This window comes from Fukomys damarensis, unplaced genomic scaffold, assembly GCF_012274545.1.
Source record: "Fukomys damarensis isolate Sample0158 unplaced genomic scaffold, DMR_v1.0_HiC HiC_scaffold_27, whole genome shotgun sequence".
Lineage (NCBI taxonomy): Eukaryota > Metazoa > Chordata > Mammalia > Rodentia > Bathyergidae > Fukomys > Fukomys damarensis.
The window spans coordinates 8,268,488-8,280,032 of NW_022900939.1; the positions used below are offsets into that span (position 1 = coordinate 8,268,488).

At 41.2% G+C, this 11,545-nt stretch overlaps 1 protein-coding gene across 1 annotated transcript in view; it reads right to left on the bottom strand.

Annotated features, from left to right (window-relative positions):
• The window catches only part of Hsd17b12 (hydroxysteroid 17-beta dehydrogenase 12), a 135,251-nt gene extending 134,928 nt beyond the window's left edge, over positions 1–323 (bottom strand). Inside the window, exon 1 of the mRNA XM_010612532.3 lies at positions 32–323. Within this exon, the coding sequence (XP_010610834.1) occupies positions 32–191 (160 nt within the window). The 5' untranslated portion in view covers positions 192–323. The remainder of the gene's footprint in view (positions 1–31) is intronic.
• Positions 324–11,545: the final 11,222 nt, after the last annotated feature.

An 11,545-nucleotide genomic window follows, 5' to 3' on the forward strand; every position in this document is an offset into this window, starting at 1 on the left:
CCCGGAGGGGGAGGCGCTGCATCCGACTCACCTGCCCATTCACCGAGCCTCGGGCCGACCCCCGCCTCGTTACCCACACCCCACAGCCGGAAGGCCGTGAAGAGAAAGTACGAGACGCGCAGGGCCAGGTAAGCCACGGTGCCCGCGCCCACCCAGTACAGGAAGCCTGCTGCTGGGAGCGCGCTCTCCATGGCTTCCGACTAGGCCTCACTAGCTCCGTAAATGAAAAAAAAAAAAAAAGAATAAATGAATGAAGCCAGGAGGAGGCGCCGAACGGTGACGGGAAGGATGACACTCACAGACTCCGTGCCTGGAGTACTTTGCACCTAAGCCCCGCCCACGGCGCCATCCGCGCCGCCAATGGTGATTTACCTTTCCGTCTACGCGTACTGCGTTGTCCATTGGCTAACTCCTATTTCATCGCCCCGCCCACTCCCTCCGCCCTTGCGCTCGTACGAGGGACGCTTCCGCTCTGAGGCGGGCGATCGCTCACCTGCCAATCAAGCTTCAATTCGGCCCAATCGCGTCGCCCTCCTCCGGACGGCGCTCCCCCGCAGCAAGTTTCACCCCACCAAAGTGTCCGGGTCTCTCATTGGCTCCGGCGGTTCTTACGACTGTGGAAAGCTGTGCTCCGATTGACCAGTCAGATCCACTTGTTTTGTCTCAGGTTTAAAGAGGCAATGGGATCCACGAAACCGCCAAAAATTGAGACATTTGTAGTGGGAGTGGAGCCTTGTGTTTATTTTCACCTCTGTGTTAGTGTGCCGTCATCGCGAATCTGCCTTAAAGAACTAAGACAGTTTTCTTTTGCATTTCCGCCCCTCCCCATCCCGTTTTTTGTCGGGGAGAGTTTCAAGTAGAGGAATATTACAAGTTTGCAGTAGAGGAATGGGAGATGCCTCAGGCAAATTCCGGAGAAAACGACTTCAAAGTAAGTTTAAATAATATGCAAAGCAAAGAAGGGCTTCACACAAATTCTATTCCCCCCAAGAACTTCTATTCTCTTATCTGGCTTGGATTTGGACTCGCGGAAGGTACCTAAAATTTATTCAGGCACTCTGATTGAAGACCCAAGAGCTTTTGGGTCAAACAGTTCAGCTTATCTTGAAGCTAAATTCACAGTTTATAATATTTACCCTGATCCTTATCCCTTTCTGTCCATCCCCCCCCTTTTTCTCCTCTTACTATAGACAGCTGAATTAGGTAGAAATATTATAGGCAGTCAGACAGGGATAGGCCCTCAAGAGGGTTAGAACAAAGGTGAAACACACCACAGCCGTGACTGCAGTTGTATCAGTTGGAAACCGGATCTCCAGATAAACACAAGATGACCAGACCTGCACACTTCCTCAGAGAACAAACACTGGGCCTAATGAAGCCTAGACAGGCATCAGCCACCCCGGTGGGTGACCAGAGGCCTCTGGACCCACCACTCCCCAGGAGAATCTTTGCTCTTTTCATCCACGCTTGTCACGTGACTTGTTTCCCACCTGGACCACCATTACCTGAATCAATATAATTGTAACCTTATTGGGTGTTCACGGCTGTGGCCCACGTCCCCACCTAGGTTTCATCCTATAAAACTCCCCTCTAGAGTGGGGTCTTGGCTACCCATTTGAGACTCCTCCTGCCCCTCAGGAACTTTGCTATCAATAAACATCTCCCTACTCTCAAAGTCCATTGTTCCTAGAATTCATTCTTCAATTTTAAGAGAGAAAGAGCTGGGGTATATCAAACAGCTGACAGGTTGGGAGACTATTTGGTATTTCATCCTCCAGTATTATTTACGGTATCACTCTCTTATCAAGAAGAACTTGACATAATCATAAGGCTTGCAGTGTACTTTCTAAACTGTGGAGTGTGTTGCAGAATTGAGCCACGAATAGAGCTTACACCATATTGTAACTGAATTTGATGCTTCTGGCTGAGGCTGCCTCCACAGTTCAGCCAAAGTCTCACCACTCCTTCCCCTCAGCTTTTCCCTCAGTGGGCTCAGATCCCATCTCTCTTTATTCCTTTACAGTTCTCTTACGTCATTTTAAATACCAACTGTTAGCTTACGGCTGATGTCTTCCAAATGTCTTCATCAGGCTCTTCTTCCGCTTGGAAGTCCAGGTGCCGATCCTCAGCTCCACTCAGATTTAAAACAAACAAACACCTTGCATCTCAGTTTAGCGTATTCAAAAACAGAGCTCCATTCCCTCTCCCTCTCTCTCCCTCCCTCCCGGAATCTCCCTTTTTTCTTTCCCACCACCTTACCTCCTTCCTAAGACTCAAAACGCAGAGGTCAGTTTGGATTCTTTTCTACTGCGTTTCCTCACCCAATTCTTTAGCAAGTCTGATTAGTGCATCTTCAAATTATACCCCAACTTACCACCCCTCCCCATCTCAACTTCTACCAGCTAAGCCAAATCACAAACATTTCTCCCTGGACTATGGCATCAGCCTCCTAAGGAGTCTCTCTGAAGCTGCCCTGGCAGACAGGTATTATTGATGCAGGAATTTTTTTTTTTTTAACTAAGTAAAGGACACGTGCTGTGGAAATGGTCTTTCCATTGCTGCCAGAATTCATTTTAAATGTAATTACTACAAGGAATACCCAAGACTGAAAGTCTTTTTTTTTTTTTGAGACAGGGTCTCACTATGTACTTGAGACTGACCTGGAACTCACTATGTAGCCCAGGCTGGTCTCAAACTCACAGAGATCCTCTTGCCTCAGCCTTCCAAGTGCTGGGATCACAGGCATGTGCCCAGCTTGAAAGTGTCTCATTTTTGGCTCCAGTGTTTTTCTACAAAATCCACCCATGCAATTTACAAGGATAATCTTTATTAAGCCAGTTGTGGTGGCTCTAGCCTGTAATCTCAGCACTTGGGCAGCGGAGGCAGGAGGATCCCCATGAATTCAAGGCAAGCCTGGGCTACATAGTGAGACCCTGTTTCAGAAAATGTATATATTTGGGGACTGGGGGTGTAGTTCATTGGCAAAACATGTGCTTAGCATCCCCAGAACCACACACAAAAAAATCATGTTTGCTTCTATTACCTCATCTTTTTAGGATATTGTTTTATCTACTAAAAGAAAAAATAGCGGCTTCCACAGAGTTAAGTAGTATGTGCCACATAAAACCTTTAGAGTTCAGGCTGGAATTAACAATCCTTTGTCTCTGGATTAAATTTTATGAACTACTGAAAATTTAAATGCATACAAGATCTTGTAATGATGGCTCACTCCTTCTATTCATCAGTATTCTGTACTAAAATTTAACATATAGACAAGGGGTAGACAAACGTGACATCATTTACAGCTCTCCAGAGAGGAAGCAATTCTATCAAATTGTGAGCTTTGGTGTCAGGTAATCTAGAACAAGATCCTGTTTCCACCCACTGTTAGTTGTATGATCTTATGTAGACTTAACTACTAGGCATTCAAAATCTATACGTGTGAAATGAGAAACTATTTAAGCATTTAGCAGGATTGCCAGTCATTGTATATGGTATTCAATGAGGTAAGTAGTCCCGTTTTACAAATAAGCAAACTGAGGCTTAAAATAGTTAAGTAACTTTCCTGTGGACAGAGAGAGAGAGAGAGAGCGCGCTATGAAATCCTCTCTCCAGAGCTAGCTCAGAGAAGGTAGCATAAAAAGTGGCTAAAGGAGAGTAGAAGAGTCTCTAGAAATATGCAGCAGTTATACAAATACATACTGAGACACACCCACTTTTGATGTCAGTATCATTTATTTAAAAGATTTAGAGTTCAGAACGGTCTTTAACATGGAAAAATGTGAAACAATGACATCACATCGTATTAGTATACAAATATTCCCATTTAATTTGAAATTCATTTTCAGTATTTCAGCAAATTGTGTTTCAGAGCAGATTTTCATGATGAAATCAAGAGTAGTTCAATATAAAAAAAATTCTGTAATTAGAGAATTTCATAGAAACCAATAATTTTTAAGAATACCATCTTGGTTACTCCTTTGGGACAAGAGCTGAATCCTTTATTTTATTGTATAATAAAACTTGATCCTGGGGACTTAGCTCAGTGGTTCTGCCACCTGCCTCACCAGTGCAAGGACCCGAGTTCGATCCCCGGTACCAAAAAAAAAAGTGAAAAATTTAAACAGTTCTGAGGTCTTCTGTCTCGTCTTCAATTAAACGCAGTTTCAAATATTGATTTAACTTGACTTTAAATTCAGATGTCCAATCCTAGATTTAAAAAAAAGCAAGTGCTATGGTGAAAACCAATTTAAAAGAAACATAAACTTCAGCAATGGAAATTAGGAGGTTTGCAGAAAGTTAATATGTGGCTTCTTTAACAAACAACGTTACCATAAGAAAAGAATTCTGGCATCTATGATTCAATATTGCATTATAATTTTCAAAGTGATTTCCATACATTGTTCCCATTCAAACATTACAGTAACAATCCTATTTTTCAAACAAGAAACTAGCTCTTCAAGTTGAATTAATTTTTCTTGTTAGGACCTCTACAGTATAATGGGCCTAGTTCTAGAAACAAATCCTCTTGAACTTAGAACTCCAGGGCTCTTTTCACCTTCCACCTACTTAGTCACAGAACTTAGGCTCACATTCCATGGAGATTTCTCTAACATACTGCACAAACTAAACTAAAATCAGTTATTTTGAAACAATTAAAAATATTTTTAATATCTCCCTTATTTTTTGTTTCAAGGGCTCACGGAAGTCCATAAAATGAAAACATATGCCATCTTGTTTCTTATGCCCACTAGTTGTGGTTAGCATTTCTTCCACGTAGGTATCCAGCTGTCTGATATATGCCACATTACATCCACATATCTTTTAAAAGTAAAGATTTTATAACCCACAACTTCTTTCTTCACTCAATAATATACCATTAAGAAAACATAAGGAGGGCTAAGAATGAAGCTCAGGGGTAGAGAACTTGCCTATTGCGCTTGAGGCCCTGAGGTCAATCCCCAGCACCACACACATACATATAAAGTATTTAAATAAACAAATTAAAATATCACAGTGAAATCCTGACTTATCAACTGATACAATCCCTGACGTATCACTCTTGACACAATAACTAGCTTTATTGCATCAGGAGATCTAACAATCACTCCAACAGTCTTAGCCAGGAGACACTGTTCACTTTAAGAAAACACACACACACACACACACACACACACACACACACACACACACACACACATTTTGTGCCATGGTAAACAGTTCAGTTTAACACGAGGTGAAAGGGGAAGTAAAACCATGATATTGTATCAATTGCCAGACCTAAATAAATAAGCCGCAAAACGTTAGGCTAGTTGTATAAGCAAATCTAAAGTAAATAATATAGGAGAATTTCAGGAGTTTTTCTTCACCTGAATGATTATTTTAGCAATAGCAAAATTTGCTGTGCTTTATTTTCCCCCAGTACTGGGGATTGAACCCTGGACCTTTGCAGTGAACTATATCCTAAACCCTTTTTAAATTTTTTATTTTAAAATGGGGTCTTGAGAAGTCATTAACTTCCCAGGCTAGGATCTAACCTGCAATCCTCCTGCCTCAACCTCCCTAAGTGTTGGATTACAGGTGTACACCTCCACGCTTGTCTAGAATTTGCTATCTTTACCCATATTTCTTTTCTAAAAATTCTAGCTACTTTAGTTTCTATTACTTTTGCCTAGTTCTTTCCTTTCTTTTATTTTTGTGAATACAGATTACATGAAATACATGTTATTTTAAAAAACATATGCATAATGAAATTAAAAATGACATTTGCCACCCAACGCGTGAAGTTACTCTATGTTCTTTTACCACAAATATACACACAAAAATATAGAAGTAATATATTGCTGAGTTTTGCTTATTTTTAAATTCTATGTTTTAAAATATGTACATAATATAGTCCTCAAGGTAATGAAAGGTGTTGAGACTATGGGAACTTTAGGGGGTGGGGCGTGAGGCGCTGCGATCAGGGTGCCAGCCTCAGAAGGGATCGACTCCGCCCTAGGGGAGTGGGTTCAGTCTCAAGAGACTGGATTGGTTACCACGCCAGTGAGTCGTAAGACAGCAAGTTCACATTTACTTTCCTGTTCCACACATGCTCCTGCCAAGTCATGATACCAGATGTGGTCACCCGGTCTAGCTTCCAGAACTGTGAACTGAAAGAAGTATCTTCTCCTTACCAACCATCTCAAGTATTTTGTGAGAGCAGCAGAAGTGGACTAAGGCATCTGTGGTTCTCCATTGTTTTTCAATGCCAATGTCAGTATCTCATTAGAAATCTATTAACAACATATAAATGAAAAACTTTATTCTTTCTAAAATAAGTATGCTCTTTTGTGGGATATTGTAATTGTTCCTTTATTCTTGAGAAACTTGCCTTTATAAATGCAAAAGGTTGCTTATCTATGAATCTTTCTATGTTTCTATGTTAGGCAGAACAACAATCCCTAAAGATATCCAAATCCTAGCCGGGTATGGTGGTGCACACCTGTAATCCCAGCACTCGGGAGGCTGAGGCAGGAGGATTGCTGTGAGTTTGAGACCAGCCTGGGCTACATAGTTCCAGGTCAGTCTCTGTATATACTGAGACCCTGTCTCAAAAAACCAACAAAAAGGTATCCAAATCCTAACCTGTAGAATTTGTGACTGTTACCTTACAAAGCAACAAATTGTCATGACAGCATTCAATTCAGGATCTTGAAATGGGAATATCAGATAGGTGAGCCTAAACTAATCACATGGGCTCTTAAGTTGGAAAGGCTTCCCCGGTTTTAGTCAGCAAAGAAGACTGGAAGAATGCTCAGAGATGCAGCATTGCTGGCTTGAAAAGAAAGGAAGGAGTCCACAAGCCAAGGAATGCGGGCATCCTATAGGCAAAGAAATGAACTCTGCCCTTGGAATACAAGCCTGACTCCTTAATTGTAGCCCAGTGAGACCCATGTTGGAGTTCTAACCCATAAGATAGCAAACTATAAGATTATAAGATAATAAGTATATGTTGTTTTAAGCATTCATTTATGCTAATTTCTCAGAGCGATAATAGAAAGTGACCACAGGCATGTAATATCACGCCCAGCTAAAAGTTTGTCTTATTCAACATTGTAGCCTTGGTAAATATTCCATGAGTATTCATTAAACAAGTGAATGGATTATTATTGTAGAAAGAAAAAGGTACAAGTTAGCTGCAAGGAGCAATGACTTTGAGATGAAAAACAAATTCAGTCACAATTTTAAAACTAACTTATTTATCTCTATTTTGCTCTTAATTTATAATTTATGAATTGTTCCTTTCTAGAAACAAGAATTGTAATGTTGTATCAATGGAAAGAAGCCATAGGTTTATTGCCTCAGCTATCCCAAATTACTCTTTTTTTTTGGTACTGGTGATCGAACTTGGGTCCTTGTGCTTGTGAGGCAGGCGGCAGAACCACTGAGCTAAATCTCTTGCCCCTCCAAATTACTCTTTATAGGAAATAAAGAACCAGCAATTAAAATAGTAAAAATTTAAAAGAAAAAATGGAAGCAAAGTCTTTGTAGATAAGGAGGGGTAGAGGCGTTGAAGGGAGGGCAAGAGAATGGGGAAAATATAAGAAACAAGATGGATTATGTAAAGGTGCAAATTTCCAATGATGAATGTTATTACATTGTATACCTTAAATGTACCAATAAAACTAATTAATTTTTTAAAAAACCTTTTCCCATTTAAACAAATAGCAAAAATAAAAGCACAATTAGTTGTTTCTCTTCCTCATGCCATTGTGGCTCATGTCACAGGTCTCCTGACTACTGTCATCTCTTACTTGAGTGACCAGAACTTAGGAAAATCGAGTGGCTATTGTCCAGTTTACATGAAACTATGAAACAGGTATAACTGAAGAACTGGGTTCACATTATCTATATAAGATATCTAAATACAGTTTCCTGTGTCTGGATCCCTTGTACTACGCTAGCCCTCCCTCTCTCCTTCTTTCTCCTCCTTCTCCTTTGCTGGTGACCAAAACAAAGGCCTTAGGGGCCAGTGGTTTAGCTCAGTGGTTCCAGTACCTGCTTCGCAAGTGCAAGGACCCAAGTTCGATCCCTGGTACCAAAAATTAAAAAAACAAAAAACAAAGGCCTGAACATACTAACTGTAATGTTTGCCCCCCTAAAGGCTCTTGCATTCAGTGCTGGGGCTTTTGAAAGATGATTAGATCATGTGGACCAACCTAATTAATAGATTAATCAATGAGTTTACAGCTGAATGTGCAGTTAGGAGGTAGATCCTGGTTGGAGGAAGGAGGTCACTGAAGGGTAAATCTCCTCTCTGCCTCTCTTTTGCTCTCTCACAAAGGGAAGAGCTTTCTTGTATCACGTTCGTGTGCCAAGATGTTTGTGTCTGGGAGCCAGCTATGGACTGAACCCTCTGAAACCATAGTCAAAATAAACCTCTCTTCGTTTAAATTTTGGCTAGCAGGTATTTTGTCCCAGCAACAGAATACTGACTAGAAAAATCCATCACTGATCCTCCTTTCTTCACTCGATGTGATAAGAACTTTAATAAGCCTCCTCAAATCTTTTTTTTTTGAAACAAGGTAGAAGTGAAAAATAAATCTCTCCTTTTTGCTAGCCCTCAGTTGTTGAAAGACTAGCATGCCTAACGCCCCCAAACTAGAGGAAGTTAATAAAGAGCTTGAATGAATATAAGAAATTCACGTCAAGAAAGGTGTTACGGTTTATATCTAGGTGTCCCCCAAAGCCTTGCGCACTCATAGGTGGGTTTTAGAGGTGACTGGATCATGGGGACATGGTAGTCATCAGTGGATTAGCTCACTGATGAGTTTGTAGGTAAGTGTGATGTTGGGAGGTGAAGTTGGTGGGAAGGGGTGGTCACTGGGGGCGTGGCCTGGAAGGGTTAATCTCCCTTCCTTCTCCCTTGATCTCTGTATGAGCTGTTTCTCCTCTGCCACGCCCCTCTTCCATGCTGCCCTGCCACCCTGCCGCCCTGCCCTGCAGCCAGTTTGTGGATTTACACCGCTACAGACTGTAAGCCAAAATAAAGCTTTCCTCTATTTTTTTTATTTATTTTTTTGGGGGGGTACTGGGGATAGAACTCGGGTCCCTGCGCTTGCAGAAGCTTTCCTCCTTTAAATTGTGAGTGAGAGTCAGGTACTGTGTCCCACTGATGACAAAATAACTAAAAGGGAATGATGGGAGGTAAGGCTACCCAGGTGCTTCAGACAACCAGTGTCTACATACACAGACAACCACAGCTCTCCTTCCCATAGAGTAGACCACATTTGTTTTTCAGTCTCATACTTTTGAGTTGAGTGGGGTTTGGCTGACACAGGCTGGCATGAACTGGACTTCGGTATAGCTGTAGGCTGGGTCTGTTTACTCGATTTCAATCATCTGGGATCACCCAGATTAGAAAATAACTCTACAATAGATAAGCATATCATTGACAGAATCTTTAGTTATGCCAAAAAAAGAATAAGCCTTCAGCTATGTGAACGTCAGCATTCTGGTATTCAGTCAGCTTAAATGTAAAATATGCTTGTAAACAATGTAATAATGGAAGGTGAAAGCCAAGAAATCTGAGATCTTCTAGATTTGTTCTTCTACCAGTGCTGTATGGATGAGGTGATGGATACCATCCTCACCAATAAGAGGCATTATCATTGTTCAATTTATGTTTCTTTGTCACTAAAGTTTTCTTTCCATGCTTAATTGCATCCCTTTTATTTTAAGACAAGTTTCACTTTGTAGCCCAAACTGGCCTCAAACCCCTGGGCTCAAGTGATCTTCCTGTCTCAGCCTTCAGAGCAGCTGGGACTACAGGTATGTCCTGCCAACCATTTCAAAACATATTTGGGTAAGATTAGTAACCCTTTAAATGTTTTAACTTTTTATTATGAACAATTTCAAACTTAGAAAAAGGTGAAACAAAATAATATAAAATAATACTGTCTTTTTGGACTCATGTCCAATCTTGTTTCATCCACCACTATCCATTTTCCCTCTTGTTGTAGTCAGGCTTTGCAAGGGAACAGATTTAATACAGATCTTCCACACACTGAAGACCTGAAGAATCCAACATAGGGCCTGGATCCCAAGGGACCTCCACAAGTCCAGCCAGAGGCCTAGAGTCCACAGCGATGTCTCATACAAGTCTGTACTGAGGATCTGCACTGGGAAGGCCCAAAGGCCAGTGGTGGAAAATGCTACAATGTTCGTGCTGGTGGGGTGAAGGATCTGTGCCACCAGGCTGAGAGATCCGCACTGGAGCCAGGAAGTGATGCTCAAGGTGAAGACCAGAGCTCCCCAGACAAGAGCAGCAGCCATCCCCAGCAACAGAAAGGATCCGAGCTCTCTGACAAGAACAGCAGAGTTCATATCAAGAAAACCAATAGCGGTAAGTTTCTCCAGGAAAATCAACAGCACAAGATATGCCACTGGCAACAATTCCCAGGTGGGTCTTCCATGCTCAGAGCCACGCTGAGAGCTGGGTGGTCCAAGTTGACCATTAGTTAATCCACCACACCTCTCCAGAATTATTTTGAAGGAAAACCCTGAAAATGCATCATTTTATCTGCAAATATTTTAGCATGTATGTCTAAAATTGTTTTTAAAAAACAAAACCAGAATACCATTATCCTGCCTTAAAAAATTAGCAGTTTTCCCCTTAGACCACCAAATATTCCATTTTAATTATTCTATTAATATCCTTTAAAAATCATCTGTTTGCAATTGTTAATATGACTAATGTGCTTTAGCTTGAGATGCTTCTATAGCAAGTGTCCCTGGTAATGACACACTGTATATACCTTTTTTCTCTTTCAAATTTTTAAGGATATGTACATGGAAGATTCATCAAGTTGAGGACATTTTGACTAACAGGACAAGCAAAAAAGAAAGGATTAATGAGGAAGTGCACACACAAAAATGTCTACTTTGACTAAATCAGCTACAAAAATGGATACTTAGGGAAACAAAGAACTACTGGGAGTTGCTAAAAACAGAAGTAAAATCAGTACCTGGGTCATCATAAAGAAATCACCAGAAACCTGAAGTCTATTTAGGAAATATTTTACTTTCTGAAAAAGAATATGTGGCCAACCTAACGATAAAAGAGCTTCCTTGGAGCAAGCGTTCTTGACTTAAATTGCATGGAATGGAAAAACAGCTCATGGCTCTGCCATTGTGGTGCTTTAGCTCTAAAATGTCTCACCAAATTCTGTGTTCAGGGCTGAGCTTTCAGAGTGTGACTAGATCATGGAGGTGCTGTGGTCATCCATGGATTTGTCCACTGAGAGTTCGTAACTGAACATGGTGTTAGGAGGTGGGGCCTGGGGCTTGACCTGGGTGTATTTTGTTTTGTTTTTTTTCTTTTTGGTACCAGGGATTGAACTCGGGACCTTGCACTTGCAAGGTAGGCCACCGAACCGCTGAGCTAAATCTCTGGCCCTACCTGGGTGTATTCTTATCCCTGGTTCCGCCCTACTGTCTCTCTGTCTGCTTCTCCCACCTTGAGGTGAACTTTTTTTTTTTTTTTTTTTTTTTTTTTTTTTTT